Source organism: Theobroma umbraticum, unplaced genomic scaffold (genome assembly GCF_002168275.2).
Source record: "Theobroma umbraticum cultivar Fairchild unplaced genomic scaffold, ASM216827v3 scaffold_30.0, whole genome shotgun sequence".
NCBI lineage: Eukaryota > Viridiplantae > Streptophyta > Magnoliopsida > Malvales > Malvaceae > Theobroma > Theobroma umbraticum.
This window is the reverse complement of record NW_018397254.1, coordinates 6339854-6362360: the sequence shown is the minus strand read 5'-3', so window position 1 is coordinate 6362360 and position 22507 is coordinate 6339854. Positions and strand designations below refer to the sequence as shown.

The 22507-nt window shown below is 36.3% G+C and overlaps 3 protein-coding genes across 7 annotated transcripts; 1 reads left to right on the top strand and 2 right to left on the bottom strand.

Annotated features, from left to right (window-relative positions):
• The first annotated feature begins 195 nt into the window (after window positions 1–195).
• LOC110419713 (uncharacterized) lies at window positions 196–6373 on the top strand. Of its 3 annotated transcripts, XM_089785382.1 has the most exons (16): window positions 196–568; window positions 765–1165; window positions 1256–1378; window positions 1819–1960; window positions 2074–2351; window positions 2601–2659; window positions 2758–2852; window positions 3238–3340; window positions 3451–3545; window positions 3628–3690; window positions 4552–4627; window positions 4722–4830; window positions 5027–5139; window positions 5275–5333; window positions 5640–5748; window positions 6022–6373. In XM_089785382.1, exons 2-16 carry the CDS (start codon window positions 775–777, stop codon window positions 6154–6156), a joined length of 1950 nt encoding a protein of 649 aa, XP_089641508.1. In that variant the 5' UTR covers window positions 196–568; window positions 765–774; the 3' UTR covers window positions 6157–6373. The 3 variants fall into 3 exon arrangements, with proteins under 3 accessions (XP_089641508.1, XP_021288501.1, XP_021288495.1); XM_021432826.2 differs by lacking the exon at window positions 196–568 and having other exon boundaries at window positions 1113–1165; window positions 1256–1319; window positions 1770–1960; XM_021432820.2 differs by lacking the exons at window positions 196–568; window positions 765–1165 and having other exon boundaries at window positions 1281–1411; window positions 1770–1960.
• Window positions 6374–6779: 406 nt separating this feature from the next.
• LOC110422096 (receptor-like protein EIX1) lies at window positions 6780–10008 on the bottom strand. Its single transcript, XM_021435879.1, has one exon. It carries the CDS (start codon window positions 9754–9756, stop codon window positions 6904–6906), a length of 2853 nt encoding a protein of 950 aa, XP_021291554.1. The 5' UTR covers window positions 9757–10008; the 3' UTR covers window positions 6780–6903.
• An 848-nt stretch (window positions 10009–10856) lies between these two features.
• Window positions 10857–21632, bottom strand: ATIM (timeless family protein). Of its 3 annotated transcripts, none has more exons than XM_021439673.1 (20): window positions 21294–21632; window positions 21031–21183; window positions 20752–20911; window positions 20149–20455; window positions 19914–20051; window positions 19635–19827; window positions 19371–19501; window positions 17901–18113; window positions 17291–17457; window positions 16691–16769; window positions 15484–16011; window positions 15021–15391; window positions 14522–14644; window positions 14059–14268; window positions 13768–13836; window positions 13316–13543; window positions 12639–12743; window positions 12111–12224; window positions 11631–11878; window positions 10857–11145 (listed from the first exon to the last, which is right to left on the bottom strand). In XM_021439673.1, the coding sequence occupies exons 1-19, from the start codon at window positions 21394–21396 to the stop codon at window positions 11647–11649; spliced, it is 3624 nt and encodes a 1207-aa protein (XP_021295348.1). In that variant the 5' UTR covers window positions 21397–21632; the 3' UTR covers window positions 10857–11145; window positions 11631–11646. The 3 variants fall into 3 exon arrangements, with proteins under 3 accessions (XP_021295348.1, XP_021295357.1, XP_021295364.1); XM_021439682.1 differs by having other exon boundaries at window positions 14522–14626; XM_021439689.1 differs by lacking the exon at window positions 14522–14644.
• Between the last annotated feature and the right edge of the window lie 875 nt (window positions 21633–22507).

Genomic DNA, 22507 nt, shown 5'->3' with positions numbered 1-22507 from the left:
TATTTAAAAAATAAAATTTTAATATCTCTTTTTTAATGAAAAAAATGTTATTAATTATAAAAACTACTAATATCAATGAAAAGTATATATGAAAAATACTTAAGTGTCTAATAGTAATAAAAAAATGAAATTAATGTTTACAGACAAATGCACAGGACGCCATTAATTATTTACTCAAAGAGAAAAATAAGTTTCTAACTCTCAAGGAGGGAACTCTAAAGGAAAACCGACACAGAAATAGAAATTCCAGTGACGTGGCACAGTGTAAGGGGTGAATTAATGAAAATTCGGTAGCTAATTGGGTTCGTATCTATTTGCTAGCATAACCTTCCAGGCTTCCAGCATACGTTAGTGATGAGGCCAATAAACCAACAAAATAGGGTAAAAAACAAAAGGTATTTAGAAAAGCGCATAGAAAATTTAAGCGCGAAGCTCATTGTAGCTGTCACCCAAAACCCCATCAGAATCCATCGAAGAATTGAAAGATCCTTTTCTTCAACCATAATTCAAAATTCAAGGTCCATTCCTTACACCCTGCTCGCTTCGACTTCTCCGCAATTCCATAAAGGTACGAAATTCCATCAAGGATCCCCAATTTATGCATCTCTAGAATGATAAGCCCTAGATAATTTAATTGGAATCCTTCATATTCATACTTTAGATGAAACTTTCTTTTCTTAGTTTTTTATGATAATTTGGTTGGCATTGGTTGATCCATGGATTGAATAAGTTACTGATGCTGAAGATTATCTTTATTTCTGTAGATAATATTAGATGGAGAATATGCAATATGCTGAAGAGCTTGTGAGGGAATATTTGGTCTTCCGGGGATTTACAAATACATTACAAGCTTTTGAGACGGAATTGTGCACGGATATTGGTAAAGGGTTTCAAGTTAATAAGATATTAGACTTAATTTTTGCGGTATATATTCCTAAATTCCAGGCCGAAAAACTAGTTGGTCTGTTCAGTTTCTTTAAGCAGTGCTTTTCGTCATGGTCCGAGACTGTGATGCTTGATACCTTGTCAAAATTGGAGGGTTCCATTCTTCAGTGTTACATTGTTCATGCATTGCAATCTGGGAGGAAAGATAAGGTTGTGGAGTTTTTTGGAATGAATGGAAATGATCTGCTTCTAAAGAGTTATGATTGGACTCCTTGGTTTGGTGGGTTCATTTGTTTTAGCTTCTGTTTTTTTGTTTGTTTTTTTTTGTCTTGTTTTCTTGTTGTCTGATTTTATCGAGTATGCATTGCAGCCATTCCTTATTTAAAGAACCCAAGCTTGGATCCTGAGTTTCGTGTTTATTTCTCCAAGGAATGGTATGAAGCTCTCCGTCTTTCTGTGAGGAATTTTTTTAGCGAGATCTTCAATGGTACTCATATCCTTTGCAATTGATGCTTCCCTTCTGAAGGTGCTTTACATAAATTGTGTAGGATATCATGTGTAGATTTATAGAGAGCCCTTAGGCATTCCTTATTAGGGAACTTATCTGCATTTCAAAATGAAACTGGTCTTCAAAGGTTATGCATCTAAAGATATCCATTATGATCTCACAAAATCTTACCTAATTTATCACAAGAGGAGGTACAGTGGGAATTTTAGTTAAGCATGAGGTGGTATATGTGTAGATTGTATCTTGCAGTACTTAACCTGTCTTCCGTGCTTGGTGAACTACCACCATTCTTGCCTAGGCATATGAGGAGAATTTTATTTTCAATTATTGCAAGATCACAGCATTGCATATAATATTCTTTTTTCCTTGACATTAGAGTGATTCAATTAATGAGGGATTTTGAAGAATGTCCTTAACCAAACCACGCCTTCCTGCCCTACTGAAGATCAGTTCAGAAAAAAATACAATTAGCCGTCTTAAGAAAGACAACAAGCATCTTAATCTCAAGTTGTCGCAACTTCGGGCCTTACTGGAGGAGAAGGAGGGTCAATCAGGTCAATCAAAAAGGTAAGAATTTTTGTATTTTGCTGGACAATGGTGGGACTTTCTGCATCTTATGATTAAATTGATGTTATTTGAACACATGATGATACCAGTATTGCTGCATGAAAATTGAATAGGAGCATGGGAGCAACTAACAGTTCGACTACATCGAGTGGTGTAGATGATGAAAATCTACATCTATCCACAAGTAGTGAGGAACAATGTGCTCCTGCAACCTCACATTTGAGTAAAAGAGAGCTGAGTGAGGAATGTTCTGCCACTGAACCTGCCAAAATCATATCAAGCGATGCCAAGTCCTCATCTGGGCATGATTTATATTCTGCTTCAATTCTTCATGCTTCATATAGTGGAGTTGATGATACTGCTCCAAGGTTCTATGGTAGCCATTTTGTTGGTAAGTGACATTTCTGCTTAGCTTCCCTTCTTAGATTTGAGGCTAATGTGGTATCTCCATGACCTTAACAGTAAGCAAGCATACTGTCAATAAGTATGTTTTTGAATAACTTTGAGCTCAAAATATAGAGGGGAACCATTTATTTGTCATTTTTTTGTCAATGTGGTTGGAAACCAGGCAGTAGATTTGTTTAAATGTCATTTTCTGTTGCTTTAATGGGTTAGGTAATTACTGAATGTGTTTTGACAGAGAATGGCAGAGAAGTGCTTAGAGAAGAAGAATTTCCTGAAGTGAGTGCAGAGTTCCAGGTAAGTTCTCTATTAGGATATATTCAAACATCATCTTTGTGTGATTTCTTTTTTATTTTATTATATTTGTTCAACTGCTTGAACACCTTGGTTTCCAGGAGACATTTCTGGGCCACACAAGTTCAATTACTCGTTGCCGGTTTTCTGCATCTGGGAACAATATAGCTAGTGCTTCTGTGGATGGCACTGTCAGGTATGCACATAAACTTGATGTACGTACAGTAGAGCATGTTGCTGCCTTGGGCTGCTTCATGGATTCCTTATGTGCAGATCTTTGATCATCTCTGGGCTGCTCCATAGTGAATGTACATTAAATTTCAAGAAAGGAAAAAAGGAGGAATAAAAAAAAAACGAAGAGAAAAACAGTCAGTGATCCTTATAATCTGACTACTGACTGATACAGTTTAGATGGGTTACTGCTGACTATGGTTCTTAATGAAATTTACTGTCAGATACCTTGGTTAGAAAATGCACTTGAGAAGACAGTAGGATGGCATTTGTACTCACAATTGTTTTTAAGTCAGTGTCTGCTAACTTTTGGTTTACTTTCTTATTTTTTATGGTCGTTATTTTTGAAGGATATGGACATATGACTCATCAATTCCAGCATCTAGAAATGCGACCATATATTGTGGAGCTGAGATTATGTCGCTTGACTGGGAATGCAAATCTGACCGATTGGTATCTATTTACATTATTCTTCAATGTCCGTGCATATAGTTTGATTAGGGATTTTTTTATGGTTGTTGCAGTTCAAAGATTCCTGCTTTTAAATTTTGTTGTTCCTAAAGCTTCTCATAGGCACTGCTGATGGAGGCATTAAAGCATGGAATGTCGATGCTAAGAGAGTTGTCTGTGATCTGAATACAACCGAAGCCTTTCCAAGGTACCAACTCAGAATACCATGTTTAGCAATTTTTAATAATTAGTTTGTGCTTGCTCTTCATCTCTTTTTTTCTGTTCCACAGTGTCTTGGATTTAAAGTGCAGCCCTGTGGAACCTATATTTGTTTCTGCAGCTTCATCAAGGAGGTATCTTCTATATTTATAATTTCAAGTTAAACTGCCTATGTGCTAGATTATGTTCTTTAGTGAAGATTGTCCTGTGTTTTAAGGGTCTTACTTGACTTAAATGTGTGAAGTTACATTATCAATATGCTAGCTGATGAGTTTCGAGTTGTTAGTGAAATGTTGCTCATAATGATAGGGTTAGGGTTAATTTAGGTACAGTGTTAGGTTGTTAATTCTCTTGGATTAAGTTTGGCTGATATTTTTAATTTATTTACTAATGGTCAACTATCTGCGTCTTTGTTTTCTCATTGAACATGTGATAATCTTATTTTGACTTGTTCTTTTGCTATTGTGCATTTTCAACCCTTAAGAAATCTGTTGTACTAGAATTAGTTGAACTCAAACTTCTGGTGGAAATGTATTGTACCACAATCTGCAGTAACCAGTTCCTGCATGCAGTCTATGCAGTTCAGAATGGTTGCATAACTGAGATGTGAAACATAGGCTTAAATATTCTGGAGTATACTTAAAATGAATTTGTCTAGGGCATTGATATAAATGGAGTCATATTACGCATCAGAAGAGCTCAAGTATGGACTGTATAGATCATAATTGTGGAGCCTCTTGTTTTGAAAAATATGCATTACTAACATGGTTCATTTTTCTTATCTATAAACTCTGTAATTCACACACACTTGTGGTGTTTTTGAGCAGTTATGGTAGGTTGTTAAGTAATTTCTTAAATCTTTATTTTGTGGTGGGTAGCCACTATTTAGAATGCATCGGAAGGTTGATTGCTCATTGGCATAGTAGTTTTATGCTCTCCTTTTTTAGTAAAAACTTAGGTGGCATGAGATAAGTAGGATGTCATTCTGCTTGCAGGCTTGGTTCAAACTCTATGGACTCTCTCGGGTATGCTTCATTGACTGTATGGAACATGAAAACATGGAAAGCTATGGTATGTGGTTGTATATACAGACATTTATTATTTAATGATTATTCGCTTGTCTTGAAAATCATCTGTGCCTTAATGGACTTCAACTTTAATGAAGACAGTCCTTCCTCTTGGTGAAGATCCACCTGCAATTACTTCCCTATGCTTCAATCACAATGGGAAGATTTTAGCTGCCTCTGCAACTGATGGAATGATTCATATGTTTGGTATCCTTTGTAATTTTATGGCCTTAAATTTTGTGCATGTTTGTATTGTGTCATTTCTGTTTCCTGATGGACTGGTTAGCCCTTTAGCTGAAGGGCCTACAAATCAGTAACAAAGGAGAAGAATGCCACATTTTTTTGAGTTTTTCAATTGTGCTGAACTAAGGATGTAATATGCATGCACCTTGACTGATCAAAGACATGTCTGCTGGTCTACAAATCACTGGGTGGCCTGCACATGATACTGCAATAAGCTCACTTCTCTTTGGGCCAGATGAGACAAGTATTTTTAGCTTGGGTTCAGATGGAAAGGTATATTTTAATCCTCTGTATGGATTTTGGCATGTGCATCTATTGTTTTCTATCTAGCTAGAATCTCTGAGCAATCTATGGTCTTTTGTTTAAGCTAGATTTGCAGACTCTCACAGATTGATTTTGCAATGTCAGATATTTGAATGGAGCTTGCAAAACCAAGGTCACGTCCTCTGGTCAAGAACTTGTAGCAGGTAATTTGCATTTCTTGTCCTTTGAACCACCTTAAGAGATCATGTGCCCCTCCTACAGTGGGCACCTAAGGCAATGTCCATTCTCCTTGGCCATTTGTTCAGGCTTCTATTTATGTTGCTTCCTCAGTAGTTAGAGACCCCTATAGTCATGCAATGGGAGGCTCCTTTTGCTTGTGCATTTAACATTTTTATTGCCTTGAAAAACCTGTTATCTTCATTGAATGCATTGGTTATGGTTCCATCTTCTATGTGTTTGCATGAGTTAATGGAGCAGACTTTAGTAACATGGGTTATTACACTTTGTAGGTTTTCAGACCACGGGACATCAAAATATTGTAGACATGAAATGGCATTGGATGCTAATGGGAGGCAGCTATTAGTGACATCTGGTTCTGTAAGAGCACCCATATATCAGGTAAATCTTTGGCATGTGTGGGCTAACATAATTACACTTGTATACTAATCCCCTCAGGCAAGCATGCGTGCACAAAGCTGCAATTAGTCCTTGCTTTATGTCCTTGGTTAATTGTGGTTTACTTGTGGAGATATTGGTCCTGTGTGATGGACCAAATCATTAGCTAGTGCCAAAATAACCATTCCAGTGATTCTGACATGCCCCACTTTGTTAGTTCCTTAACGCTGGCAGTGCTTCAACAATTTATTTTTCTCATATTTAATGATGGATCAGGTACGAGGCCATTCAAATGGGTTGAGAACTCTTCTTCACAGTGCAGCTATAACAACTGTGGATTGGCACCCAACCTTGCCCATTTTCTTGACTGGATCAGCTGATAACTCAGTTCGAGTAACTTCCATATTGTGAGGACGGTTCATTTCTGATATCTCTTTCTCCATGGGTTGCCGGCTTCACGTAAATGAAGTGATGGCTATTGCTATAGGATTAGAGTTGAGGAAATGTCAAAAATGTTTTCCATAATTGCATAGTTGTTTGAGCATGTGTGCCGAAGAGGTGATATCATGAGTCATGATATGTAATTCATTGAATTGTTTGTACCATAATGTATTTGTCATTCGTTGTTGTAGAGTTTGCTCTCTCTCTCTCTCTCACACACACGCAGGTATGTTAACAGTCAAATACCAAGGCCATCACTCGAAATTTAGCCACGTTACTCTTGAAGAAACTTTATTCATGTACCGTGTGGAAAATGGCACTACCTAGTTCGAAGATTTTACGATGATTTACGAAAAGCCAAAGAGATGAAGACTTCAAGAGTATGATGCAACTGCGATCTTGACTCTCTTCATTCCTTCAGGTTTTTTCTTCTTCTTTCTTTCATCTATGGAAAAGGCTGGAAAATAAGATTATCCATCAAGTGATTGGCGACCGTATACATGGTTACATGAATATAAATAAAGATTTGATATTAGATAATAGTAAAAGAAAACCTTATTCATTTGATATTAAATAAGGTTAACGGACGCATTTAACACCGGACAACAGAAGAGTTTTCGTAAGAGGAGGAAAAAACAGAAAAGAACACAAACGAGAAGGGACTTTCATAAACATTTTCACCTTGCTGACATTATTGGAAGAGCGTTTAGGTAGCTGCTAGCTTTGTATTTTCCTCTTTGATCTTGGCTTTTGCGCTCCAAGTCTAACGTTAAGCCAGTCCATCAAGTTGTCCAATAAATGGAAATACGCAAGTCTCCACGAATGCTTTAACAGTAAAGCACTGCAGAGTCCCCCAAAACTTACTACAAATCCAACTCCCATGCCAGCCAAAAACCATTTTCCTAACTCATCTTCATCTTCTTGATTAATGTTTCTTGGTAGAAGTTGTTGTGTTTCAGCTGCTGGGCAACTCGACGAAACTGGAGGTCCACATAGTGCAAGATTATTGGCAAATGCTGAGGCATCAAAGTTTTGTAATTGAGTGCTCAATGGAATTTTCCCTGACAAATTATTGTGAGACAGGTCCAAGTGACTCAGAAATGTCAACTCTGCCATGGTAGTTGGAATTTCACCTGAAAGTCGGTTTCTAGACAAATCTAGGACTTCTAACTCTCTCAACTGACCAATCTTTTGAGGGATCTCACCTGTCAAGATGTTCCATGATAAGTTCAATGCGACCAAACCTGAAAGACTTGCTATTTCTCCTGGAATCTGTCCGGAGAGTTTATTACTAGAGAGATCAATGACTATTAACAATCCAAGATTTTTTGTGTACTCGTACTCCTTTCCTTTCCACACAAGCAATGCTTTGTCAATATAGGGTCCTATATCTCCAAACTGAGGATCACCATATACATAATTTTGCTGAATCGTGGTACTTAAATTTCCCTTATGAGCCATGGAAGTAAAACTATTGATGCATTCTGGAATAGTACCGGAGAGTTTGTTTCGAGAGAGGTCCAGGATTTGAATACTTGCCAATTGACAAAGATGGTAGGGGATGCTTCCATTGAATTTATTGGCCTGGAGGCTTAGAAAAACCAATGACGTTAGGCTCTGTCCCATCCATGCTGGTATTTCTCCAGATAATCTGTTACCACTTAGATCCATGAATTTCAACTCTGTACAATTATTTAACGAGGAAGGCAATTCCCCAGAGAAGCTGTTGTTATGCAAATTGAACATTACAAGTGAAACTAGAGATCCAATGGAGCTTGGAAGTCGGCCTGAAAAGTTGTTGTTAGCCAAGTTCAAGACCTGTAGATTCGGCCATTGCTGAAAACAATTGGGTATCGTTCCAGATAATAGGTTTTCTGAGAGGTCCAGAAATTGCAAAGCCTCACCTGTAATTCTGCAGAGAGAGGAAATTGATCCCGAGAACCTATTTTTGGAAAGATTCAAGGACGTTAATTTAGAAGGGCATAGTGGCAATGGACCCTCTAAAAGATTAGACCTTAAATCTAGCCCTGGGAAACCAACAAACTTTAATGACAAATCTGGAAGAACACCACTGATCTGGTTGTAAGAGAGATTCAAGTAACGTAACGAAGGTGATAGGTCCCAGAACCAGAGGGGAATGGTATCTGAAATTTGGGCAGCCGAAATGTCCAGCTCAGCAAAATTATTTTGAGACTGAATCCATTTTGGGAAACGACGCCCTGACTTGCAAGAACCAAGACGAATGAAACTCAGTCGGAAAAGAGGAACCCAATTGTTGCTGAATTCCAAAGAAAAAGAGTTGTAAGATAAGTCCAAGGTCTGCAAGCTAGAGAGATTTGAGAAATGGGTTTCCAAGATCACACCTTTGAGAGAATTCCCATGAAGGTCCAAAATCTCAAGCTCAGAAAGGTGACCAATGCCTTCACTTATGGTCCCATTTAAACGGTTGTTTCCAAGTGATAAGTCTGTTAATGATGAGAATCTTGCCATTTGATCAGGTATTGACCCTGTGATTTGATTATTATCTAAAACCAAAATCTTCAGTGAATGCTCTGTGCATCCAGATAGGTTTTGTGTATATTCAGTGAAGTCTCCGCTAAGACTGTTATGATGGAGAAGTAGTGATTCTAAACTACACATATCCCAGAAAGATTTAGGAATCCCGCCTTCAAGCTGATTGCTGAAGAGGCTGAGTTGTTTGAGAGCATTCATGTTTCCAAAAGCTTCTGGAATTGAACCTTTCAACTGGTTCAATGAGAGATCAAGATGAACAAGGTTGCTACTAACATTGAACAACCATGGGTATATTACGGGAGAAGTGAGATTGTTACCAAAAGGTTCGAGACTGGTGAGAGCTGTAGAGGAATTGACAAGAGAAAGTGATGGGGAAATGATATTTGGAAGATTACAAGATTGCAAACTCCAGCTTTCAAGGAAAGGAAGTTTGTTGACTACCTGAACCCAATCATTGGCCTTACTAAGGTTACTGAAACTGAGGTCAAGGTTTTTCAAAGAAGACAGATGAGAAAGCCAGTCAAGATTTCTGCTACTGTACAAATCATTTCCACTGAGGTCAAGTGATAGCAGCCTGGAAAGGTTTCCAAGCTGATAAGGAAGTGGTCCTCTGAAACCAGCATGAGAAAGACCAAGGTATCTCAAGTTTCTGAGAGAACCAATGAACTCAGGAATGTTGCTTCCATTAAAATTATTGAAACTAAGATCCAGGTAATTCAAATGGGACAAGTCAAGCAATGAAGGACTAATCGTACCTCCTAGATATCCATCTGTAGGTTGAAGATTCAGCATGAGAACATGACCAGTTCGGTTGCTGCAAACAACCCCTTTCCATTTGCAGCAATCTTTCCTGTCATCTCCATTTCCCCATGAAGAGAGAATACCGGAGTCATCCACCAGGCGTCGTCTGAAGATTAGGAGCGCATGTCTCTCATTCTCTCTGCACCTTGTAACGTCAACTTCCCCTACCAATAAACTGGACCCGAGTGTGAGATGCTCTTCGAGCAGAAACCCAATAAACAGAGTTGAAAGGAGAAGGGACCAGACAAGTGACATTCTCACGATGATAAAGTGCGAGAATTGTGTAGTTTTCAGAAATTAGAGCTCAGGGGCTCAGGCAAGGTCGGTTTTAATCAAGCTGCAATCAAGCTTGCTTTGCAATTTCCTAGGAAGAAAACAATACATTTTATAGCAACACCAATCACAAGGTTACACAAGTGAATGTCAAGAACATATTTTAAATTTAGCCAGTCAGTTGGATGATACTTTTGTCGTTTCATGGTGTAGCATTCTCAAGATTTTGTAATATTCCGGATAGCCTGTAAGTCAACCTTGTTACGGGTGTGATTGATAATTATTATTAACAACGACGTAAGACAGTTGCGTGTTGACCATTTGATGTTCTAAAACTTAAAAAACAAACGAAAACTTATATATATATATATATATATATATTGATTACAAGAAAACTATAATAGTTAATTAACATATATCATTCGGTCAGTAGCAACGCATAATGACGTGCATTATAATTTGATGGCCATCTGGAACATTTTGGTCATATGCTTGAAGAAACTAGTCGTAGTCATTGCTTGCTCTTATTCAAGAGTATCCTGTAAGCAAATTGCTTTTACTTTTCTTTTTGATTCTTTGATAGTTATCTCAAATCAATCTTTTAGCTTATAGTAAGCAGCAGCCCATAGCATGCAATAGCATATGATGGAAGCTTCGACCAAGTCGCCTCCGCATCCATGATCCACCTCGGAGTGAGCCCGGGTCCCAGGGGACGTTAATATTTACTCTTCCTTTTCTTTCTTTCCCAAGTTTTTAATTACAAAAACAATTAGGATTTACTCACTATAATGCATAGATGGTTTACTCTGATCCTAAACCAAGAACTAATATAAAACCAGACATCCTTGGGCTTTTTCTCTTGATTTTGGTCTTAATCGTCACTTAATAAGCAATTTCTTCTTCTTTTTTCCATTGGCATAAAAAGAAAGGGGTCACTTGAGTTTTGTCCATGCATGATAAATCTCAAAACCTACTGAAAACTCTTAACTTTCAGTTAATTTTCATAAGGTCCTAATCAAGTTGCCAGTCAGGTCCAAAGGGTGTAGTTGAAAAACTTGTTTTAAGCTTTAGAAAGTAGAAACTATCAAATGACACTGCCAAGGCAACGGTGGACCAGCATCATTGAGAAGGAGACATTCAGAATGCCTTTCCTATATACAAAAATGCCTTCCAAAAAATAATCAAGTTCTATACATCAGCCATCCCCCGCTTAGTACATGCAGCCGTTAGAGAGTACCCAATCCTCCCAATTATAAGCCACAGAAATATTTCGTACATCTTAAACACTAGGCTAGGCTTTAGAGCACCTAACATGTTCCAATTTACCAGCCAAAAGAATGGCCATGTACAACGGCAGATGTTGAGCAGCCCCTAGCAACATAGGTAAAACACAAAGATCAGTAAAGGGCGTAAAAGAAAGAAGGGAAAAAAAGAAACAAGTGGAGTATATCTGACTTGTTAACAGCCACCACACATGTTTTAAGTAAAAACAAAAGATCAGAAATATCATAGCATGAAGAAGTTGCACCAGAATAGGCATATAAACATTTTTTAGAATTTAAGGAGCTTCCTAAGATTGAAGGAGCAAAAGTCCAGGTATCCTAAAGATGAGAAAGCTATTACAGATCAAGCGTATTTCTATCATGTTCTACTAAACAAGCAGGAGAACTAAGATGTTATATTTGGACAAGGAGATCAACAAATCTGAATGTAAACATTAGTAGACAAGCCATGATAACCAGACTGCATTAGCAAACTCTCTGAGATCTTAAAGCTATAGATTTGAACAGGATTAATCTAATGATTATGACAACAAAGTAGAATGGCAAAACAATATAGAGAAAGGGAGACAAAACCTGAATATGCTTCAATCTAGTCATCATCTTCAGGATCAATTACCATCCTCAGTTTCCTTCTATTTATGGTACTTTCTACAAATGAACCAGACACTACATCATCCCCTGAGTCAGCCAACTCATCTTCTGCTTGCTGATGTGCCAACTCACCCTCAATGTTCTCAGGTGAAACACGTGATAGATTTACAGTGTCCCTGCTCTCTTGGTGAGATATGACATCAATCTCACTGAACTGGTTGCTTCCATCGCTAAGTGTAAAAAGAAGAAATATTAAACTCTACTTTAGATCAGTTCATGCAACACAGATGAAGCTGCCCAAATAGGGACATCAACAAAAGCAGAGCCCTATTAATATTTCTTCCGTATTTGCACACATGTTAAGTAGCAAGAAAAGGTTTTCACTTATGGAAAACCCTATAATAATACAGGAGAGTAAGTTGCAATTTTAAGGATGCATTCTCAATAAGCTGAATGGCTTACTTTTCGGTCAAATCATTTGTGACTACAACTTCTGATATTTTGTCTATCCTCTTCCTTGTAGTTATTGTTGCAAGCTTCTCATTCTTTGACTTCAAAGGTAGCTTCCTAGTTTTCCTATGATTAAAAGATAAAATTATTGAGAAAACAAGAGTAAGGATCTTGAAATCTATAGCGTTTCTTAGTAAGTAATGAACATGCTTATGTGCAATTCATGAGAAAACATACATTGACTTGAAAATGCAAGAGAGAGCAAACAACATGAGTATTTGCTTCTTTTCCATGCCTATTACATTTTGTACAGAATGGTCATATGCTTACTTTAGAAGCACTGTTTGCATGAAAACAAGTTTCATTGATAAGCAATGTTAGCAAGAGAGAAACCCAAAGTTCCAAATTATTACATAATCAAGGTCTAGAATTCTATATTACTTTCCTTTTAACTTCTGTCTCTGCCTGAACATGCCTGTATGCATGAATGAGTGCGAGTGTGCATGTGTGAGAGTTTGTGAGAGACTGAGGAAGAGTTACTTGAGAACAGAGCTTAAGGTTTCATCATCAGTATCATCTGATATTCTTCCTTCCACATTCTGTGCTGGAAACTCTTGACTGAACAATCTATCCTTATCCTTGTTTCTGCTCCCCAGAAGTTTGAAAGTGGAAATAAATGTTAATAACTGTCTTGTAACTGTTCTATGACTTCATAACATCAAACGGTTTCTTTCAATATAATACCAGGAGAGAAGTAATAATATTTAATCCCAAAGCATACACAATAAAAAAAAATTCATATTCACTTTTGAAATCCGTTTTCAGTTTGATGGAATTGCCCTGGTTAAGTTTTCATATAAAAGAATCTTTGGCATAAAGACAGCTATTATGTACTAGCGGTAGCAGCAACCAAAAAATCCGTCTAAGTGTCTAACAGCACCAGAAATAATATTAAACTGGAAATGTTGTATCCAACCCAAATTTTTGTATGAACAGGTAATGCTGAGTTTATAATGCAGAAGATAAACCATTGCTAACAAACAAATAATGTCCCGTTCAACTCTTGGTAGCTCCAAACCACAACATTGGGGAGAGAACATTGAAAGCATAATAATAGGAATTTGAAAGATTGTCATAACACAATGGAACCATGGAAATTTAACAAATTAATGCTCAAGAAATCCAGATAACTAATAAATAGATAAGTGCATAGCTACCTGTTCCTAAATGACAGCAATGTCTCATTGTCGGAATCACATGTTTCATCTGCAGATAAGTCATTTAGTTCCTCATCCCTCAAATGCATGTTATCTTCAGACCTTTTCTGCCGAGGAACATGTAAACCAAGTTGCTTGAGTTTGCGTGAAACTTGGGCAGCAGTAAACATATTATCAGCATCCAGGGCATTTGCAATCATGTAACTACACCTCCTATGGTCTTTATACCTGCATAGAAGACCAAATTACTATTTCCTTATGATGAATGTAATACAGACAATCAATAGTATTAAATGTTAGTCCTTCTTAAGAAGCCCATAAATTCTCTTTCTTTTTGCAACATTAAAATCAATTCTAGGGGTTGGAAATTAAAATCAATACCATACCATAACAAATTAATTTACTCAACTGAAAACAAGAAAGGAGGAAGAATACTAGAAATTGACACTCACTGCTCAAACAAATCTTTAATCATTGCCTCCTGATCCTTGCTAAAGGCACGCACTCTTTTTCTGGTGTTCCTGTTGAGAATAATAGCACATTAATTCGCACATCAATACAGCAACTTGTTTAAGTAAGATTCATGCCATAAGGAAATGCTTTCTGTCATGCCTTGCATGGTCAAAGCTACAACTTCAAGAGTGCAATGCCTGTTGCATTAAAAGTTGTTCCATTGAAACTCTTAAAAGAGTATGTTAGCTACAACAAGGAGTATAGATAACAGATAACAGACAAATACTTACAAAGGTTGCCTTTGTGAACTTCCCTCTAAATCATTTGAATCGTGAAGAGTGCTTTTATCCCCCTGTTGATCAGAACCCCATATCCTTTTCTTTGGTGCAACTTTAAGTCCTAGCTGTTTAAGCTTGTTAGAAACTTGAGCAGGCAAAATTCCACCATCAGGACCTAGGGATTCCGCAATAAGACGGATACAGTTCGGATGATCTTTGAACCTGCAACAGCGTATTTCCAAATCAGATAAAGTGCAAATTAATTCCAGAAACTTCCGAAGCAATACAATAACTCATACTAAGATAGCCAAGAGCAAACATTAATCATTCACCATGGTGAGTACCACTGATCATCCAAGATCACATGCTGTTGTTTTTAACGTTTGGCAACTAGATGTATCATAGTTTTGAAAAGAAAGAAAGATCTAAGTGAAAAATGCTTGTGAGACAGACCACTGGATAAAAACAAACTTACTTCTCATAAAGTTCCTTGACTTTTGTCTCCATGTCATCATTGAGAACAAGCCTTCTCTTTCTTTCATTAATCTCTCCAGTTTTATTTTCCAAGGAATTTTCCCCACTGCACCAGCCAGATTCACTAATGAAGCAGTTTCAATCAACCATCTTAATTCAGAAAATATATCCAATGTTTTTACAAAGCTTGAAGGTTAATAACACTAATGTCAGACAAATCAGAATCTTACTGTTTGATGAGATGCCATACCCTTCATTTTCCAAAAATAATAGCATTTTGATGCACCATTTTTTAGGATAATTGAAATATCGTAGTATCCTTATAAAATAATAATTTTAAGAAAAAAATATGACAAAGCTATGTTAGATAGGGTCATACCACACAAAATAACCTAAAGCCTTAAAACAAGTTGATACCAAATCCTAGTGGAATGTGTGACTCTACCACTGGTAAGCTGAAATATGTAAATCAAATGCATTAAATTGCAAGCATCTCTTACTTCAGATGTCCTAGCTCATGAGAGATCATAACATCAGCTTCATCCTCACCCAGTGCATCTGCTATGCTTCTGCCAACCCATCCACCGGCCTCTGAGGACCCAATTTCACCATTTCCAAGAACACTCCCTTGAGTTTTACTTCCTTTCTTCCAATGGCCCAGCTCATGCAATAAATATTCAGCATTAATGTAATGACATTCTCTCCGTGTCTTCCAGAAGAGAATTTCAATAAAAAGAAGGGGCTGGTTCTTCAATTTTTTTAGCATGTTTCTAACCAAACCCGAAATAAAACCAACAATATCTGCATGCTCCTCACTTGGACATGACTTCTGCTCTTCCAGGATGTCATAAAATGTAGTGAGGAGTGACAACTGCAAAATTTTGTACAAAACGAAACATATGTTAGATTTTCATACTAAAATTCTCTGTATTCTCTATGAAAAATGCATTTCCAAGTTTTGACCTGATAAAGCATGGGAGCAAGCTCGAGGTCATCAGTGATCTTCCGCAAAATGCCTAAAATGTAGTGATTTGTATTAATGGAATTGCTCCTATAAAACTTTAGCAACCAGCACAAATTTTGAATAATGCTGCAGTTTGCAAAAGCTGAAGTGAGAGTAGACACTTTAAAATCAACTTCATTAACAGTGGCTGGCTGTTCATCACCAGAAGAACCATCAGTGGTGCAACAAAGATCATCATCAGCATGACCAGGTGTATTATTATCAACCTGTGGCAGATCTCCAGGACATTCCATCTTTGTCTCAGATTTTTCTAGCTCATCAACCAAGAAAGGGGTGCTAGTATCTTCTTTCCGATCAGATATTCCCTTGAATGGGCTCTCTTTTTCTGAGACAAATGCTGCTGACTGGTCACAAACTGAGGTCCCAACCCTATCTGGTGCAGCAGCATGGTCTTCAAACAGTTCACTTTCGGTAAGATTGTCACTAACTGCTTTCTTCTTCCTCCCCTTCCTTGATTTTTTAGAAACCTTAATAACGAAATTTACATTTCAGTATATATTACAGCAGAAAAGCAAGAAAATAATAAAAGCTCTTCAAGATGGATGCAAAGTAAAACTAGAAATCCATAGCCAGCAAAGCATGATGCAAGTGTATTGACCCTAAAAGTCAACAGAGCAGGATCTTACACAAAAAAAGGGGCATGCAGATAGGAAGAGAAGTGGAGGAAGATTCCATAATAAAATTAAAGGACTTCTTTTTTGCAGAATTTAACTGTAAAAGGAAAAAGAAAAATGAAACAACGGTTCCACAGAGACAAATTTCATACTAAAGATACAGTACTTTGTTAATAGAGTCTTAAAAGTAAGACTACTATTGAGTGAGACATATGATATAACCCACTAGCTCAGCACTCACAAAATAATTAAAGACCATTAATCCATAAGGTCATGTATAGCAGATAACCACTTTAAGCTACCAAAATTCAACTTATATAAAAGGAAGTTCACAGCATTTCCAATTTACACTTTTCTTCGTTGACAACTGAAGTCAATTTTAGCAAATTGGTTGACAATAATTGGATCTGTTACAATAGTGACTTTTCCATGTGCCCAAGCAGGTCATGGAACCAAGGCTTTCACACATCTGCTATGTTACAACTTACACAGTGTATTAATTTCCCCATCTAAAAATTAAAGCTTAACATACCCTTAATGAGCCACGTGCTTGAAGATTCTCCATGAGCTGGATAATTAAATGCATCATTTCTACCAAATCTGCAAGATCACTGATAAAAATAAAATAAAATAGCACCAGTAGCAAGACATTCAAGCAACCAAGTAAAACAATCATTTTTCTATATAGACAAAGCAACAAAATCATTTATGCAAATTAAAAAGGTTCCTTCATGCCTATATCAAAAGCTTTAGCTGGTGGTCACTGTTATTTCTTTTTTAAACTGTCCTCGAAAGATTATAAAAGCCTAATAAAGACTTATAGGTGAATAAAATGAAAAAGTAAAAGAATTAACAGATCATAGCAATGCACATGGATAGAACGTATAGTTGTCAACTAATCACTCTATGAATATGCAGGAGTACATAAATGCATATAAAATCTGTAAAATGAAAATAAGGGGTGAGGGGGAAAAACAATCCTTTTATGTAAGATGATTGTTGTCTTTCTCAAAAGCAAGTATACAAGCAAATAATTGGAAACACGTTTAAAAAATGAAAACCAAGGTTACTGGAAGTGATTTCAACACAGCTGTTAATATGATCAGTAGGATCTCTGAGATAGAGAGAAAACCTTTTGGGTTGCTTGCGAGAGTTGAACACTTTGATTAGACTTAGAAGGAACTGGGTCATCCCTTGGTCAGTCTGATCATAAAATAGCTTGTAAAGAAGGATACGAGCTGTCCGAGGCTCCTTAGAATCCTCTGGAAATAAGCTAAGCATTAAATCCAACATACGGATCTGCATTCAGGGAACAAAATAGAGAATAAGAGGGAAAAAACTCCATTTAATAGGGGTAGCATGTAAGCAGATCAGTGCACACAACCAAGTGGAAGCTTTTCAAAAGAGTAAGTTAGTATGCTTTCTCAATTTTGAATATTAACAGGTGACTTAACCTCATTCTCATAAAAAAATTGTCCGTAACTGAAAGTTTGTAGTGCCCATTTTTATTGATACATAAAAAGAAAGTTTCTTCTCAAGCAATATTATTATAAGTTAACATGTAAAGTGTTTTGGGCATAGTAGATAGCCAAAGCATTTATCTATGTATCTTAGCTTGCAAGTGCACAGGAGCAAGACATTAAGGCTAAGTTATGTAAACAACATCCGATGAAGATAATAAACAAACTTGGCAAAGCAAGTATATGAAAGTATAGATATAAAAGATATTATAGATATATCACCATATTTTTCATAAGAGAACTTGCTGCGGATAGAAACTTGTAATCATTAGTTTCCTTCAAGCCTTCAAATGCATTACGCCATCTTGAAATCACAAGTTGGAACATTGATTCATTCATTGATGCTGCAATCGGTCCACATATGTCACCTTTGAAAAATGTGCTATCAGCACATTTATCAGCAGAAACTTCAGGTGTAGGATTTTCAACAGTTGGCTGATAAAGGCACCAATAAGTGATGCAAACATTAATTAAACAAAAACTGATTATTCAAATAAAGCCATTAACTTTTAATAAGGAACATATCAAACTACCAATGAAGTAATGAAACTAAAAGAACAACGACTAAAAGGCTTTAGATCTGAACAACAGTATACAATTTCAACATTTGAATAAAAAGCTTCCAACCAGAACTTTACTTCTTTACACACAAAAAGCTACAACATAACCAATATTAAAGTTTCATAAGGAGACCACGCATAACATGTTCCAGGACGTTTAAGCAAGTTCAACACCAAGTATGGGCCAATACATATAAAACATAAACCATCAAAAGTGGTCATCAAGAACTGAATCTTTACATGTATATTTCAAGGGCAAGGTAGTCTTTTTTTGCACCATTTATTGATAGTTAGTTGTGTCCTTTTTGGACACAACCCCACTGACCAACCATTAACAAGAACTTAACATAACCTGAAAAGAGAATCAGTTTTCCTCTTTACGTGGGTCTCAAACTAAGGTCAAAATCTTGCAAACAAGAAGGACCTTTAAAGTCTAGTGAATCGTTTGCATCATTTTCTTTTTACTTTATCACACTTGAACCTTCTCTAACCATGAAAATGCACTTGAAAGCATCCAATTTAGCAAACTCCCTAGTCAGTAGTTTACCAAAAAAACAAAGAAAAAGAAACAAAAAAAACCATTATTCTCTAGCATTGCTGCTTATCTAAAACTCAAATCTTAAACAGTATGTTTGGAAATTGAAGGGAAAAGAAGGTAGGGTAAATGGGAGGGAAGGTGAGGATAGTAGAAGAAACAACTCTTGTTTACCTTGTTTGGAGTGGAGAATTAACAAGAGAGTTTATGTGCCATTTGCAACATACCTCAATTTGAAATCATCGCTAAATCAAATCTTAAGCGTGAATCCCAAGCTGAAAAGGCTAAACTATAATATTCTACTGTCAAATCCTTCCAATATGACACAATTTAAGAAGTATGGAAGGTGGTTTCTAGAGATTCCTACACATTCCAATACTTATAGATTTAAGTGCAACTTTTTAATAGATGCATGCAACAATACACAACTAAAAGTTTAGATAACGATGAGTTTAAAGCTCCAGGCATCGATAATATAATGACCATATGCAAAATAAACTTCACAGATAAGAACATGCTTCTAGCATTACAACAATTTTGTGTTTGTGAGTGTAGGGTGTCTACGAGAAAACAAGTAGGAATTAGAGTATAACTCACTTTAGAGGTCAAAAACTTGTGATATTGAAAAGAAGTAACAAACTCAGCAACCTTAAAGAAGACAATGATGTCACCCTTCTGAATAGCATGATGTTCCTTCTCAATATCCTCACGAATAGATTTCATCAATACTGACATGCATTCAGTTTGCATTTGAGTATTAGCAGAAAGACAGAGAATAAGGGAAAGAAAGAAAAAGAAAAGAGAAGGGTCGGGGTAGGATGACATAAAAACAAGCTGGCATTTACATTCCAAAGAGTATACCGTTGTAGCCTCCTGAAAGAAACTGGTTCACAAAATCATGAAGCAGTTCCAGAATATTATTCCTAGTTGAAGGTAATAGTCCATGACCCCTCACAATTTTTTGAGTTGAAATCCCATGGCCTTTATGAGATTTAAGCAGAGCATTTTGAGAAGCAGTATCAGGGTTTCCCTTGTACACTGCTGTAGAACCATCCTGACAGACAAAACATGATTAGTTATTAAAGTTCTTGATGCAACTCCTTAAGTATCAACAACATCAATGACATTGATACTACATACCATAGTAAGCCGTGTAAATGTTCCACTAAATTGTGAATGACGACCGGTACGGTGGAGTCTTGAAACCCTTCTTTTCTTTGCTTCCTCTTCCATGATGGACTTGAGATCATCAAAGCAAGCCTTGGCATCTCCACCCTCCTATCATATCAGAGTTCATCAGAAACAAAAAAGCATATGGATTGCATTAACAACTGAATAATTATAAGAAATTAGATGAGAATAAAGTGAAACAAACCTTAGAACCCTTCAAATGAGCTTTGGAAAGTAACTCTGGGTCTTGATTCATGAATATGTAATGGAAAGTTTCTAATAGAAGCAAGTTATCCTGACGAAGATAGCCACGAGAACCACCAATATGCTGAGTTATAACTATAATTAACTCCATTACATTCTCACGGAACAATAGTTCAAGAAATCTATCTCTCAACGATAAAAATTGGCCAGCATTTTGTAGCAATGAAAAATCTTGGATGGCAAGAATGTTGCGAAATAAGGTGACTACCAGCTGGACCAATTTCCAGTCATCCTCCGTGAATACTTCACTGCAATGGAAAGGTTAGCCATTAACACTGATATGGATACAACGAATAAGAGAGAATCTAATGGCACAAATGCTTTATGTGTACTGAAATGATGAACGTACTGTTTCACAGCATCTAACAAGCTTAGCTACATCTATATTTCTGAAGGTTCCAGTAAATAGTTAATTTATTTGGTTTAATTGATGTACATTTTAGGTTTGGCTTTCAAACAAACTTAAATTTCTTTTCCTTTTCCTGCACCTTAACCATGCGGATAAAGGGTGCATTAGTAAAAAAGAAGGGATTTTCTTGCTTACAATTCCAAATTTTCAAGTGGACCTTCAAGTAGAGAAACTATAACTCCAACAGCATCACTGCTCGTAAGAGAAAATTTTATGTCCCAAAGATACTCTATCTGTTGACGGATATCACTGGAAGAAGGCTCGATAGGCATTGAAAGAAAAACTAAAACTTTCACTGCAAATTTAAAAAAAAAAAAAGAAACAAAAACGACATCAAAACTCACCAATTTAGCATTTGCAACAACTTTTTTTTTTTAAATGAACAAAAAAGCCTAACATCAAATCTTTATCTACCTGCATTTAACACCAAATTCCGATCATGTTGCCAATGTTCTATAATTGGAATCAAGTTTTTTGAAACAATATTCCATCTGCAAACTTGGTTAAATACTTCTCGCGTTTCTGGATTGTCCCGTCTTAAAAACCTCAGCAAATCTTTCAAAGCGTCTGCCAGTAAGTTATTCGAAACAAGATTAGTCAAATCCAATTTTCATTCGCTGAATAAAAAAAGGAAATAAATTCAACAAAAAATCACTTCAATAACGGAAAATGACTACCGAGACAGTGCTCGCCCTTTGTGTATACGATCTGTTTCGTTGTCTGATCTTCTTCGAGGATGCCGAGACTGGCGCAGATCCCCGATAAACCCTCCATGTCCATTTTTTCTGCTCTTAACGAAGCTAGGGTTTTGACTTGGGGGATTGGGAAGAAACTGATAGAGGATTTTGGGCAATGGAGGAATCAGATCTGAGGAAAACTTGGGATAATGATGAGACCTAATAAGAACTTTGAGAGAGAGATGGGAAGATGAAGATAGTTGAAGTAAAGGGCAAATGTTACTGTTGGAGGATTGCCCAATTAGGGCTCTTGTGGCGCCAATTGGTATCCGAATTCTCCCGCGCTTTTGAAAGTGTGTTGAGATCGGATCAGGTGCAGCAGGGAATATAATGAGGCTAGCGCATACAGTGACGTGGAAGAATGCAATCGGTGGACGAACAACGACAGCCACTCGACAAAAAAGCCCAAGCTATCTCTGGTCATGAGCCATTAGGCCAATTAAATAGAGTAGATTACTTCGTTTAAATCATCTTTTTTTTTTGGGGGGTAAAATAAAGACTTCAATATTGAAATGCACAGATATGTAAAGTCGTAAATTTAAAATAGCTTAATATTTTTTAAAATTTTAATGATACATAATCCTCCAAATTCACCAAAATCACCATATTTTTATTGAATTATTTTAAATTATGAAATTCCACAAACAAGTTCAAATAATTAATACATATATACTAAATTGTAATTAACGACATTACTAAATTCACATAACTATTTACAATAATGCATATCAATTATTAAAATTTACTCATAGAATTTTAAAAAATTATCATCAAATAGAAATTTCTCCTATATTAATAAAATTGGATTTTGTAGAATCTATTTGGATTTGAATTTATTTTTATTTGGAAGACACAAATTCTTAATGAAGAATATTTTTGTAAGTAGTTATTGTTTTGACATGAATTGCATTGAATAAGCATTTCATATAGCATTTGCTAACAATTAAAAGGAGGTATTCTATCATTTGGCCATGCTTACAACCAGCAACAAAACCCTCTATTTTTTGTTACACCTACAATGTTTTGGACTCTTTTTTTTTTTTATTTTTTTGTTAGTTTTTCAACCATTGATTGTAAAACAACAAATCGGAATAGATGATTTTTTATTTATCTTATGTAAATAAATATAAAAGAAAATTATTTTATCTCGTGTG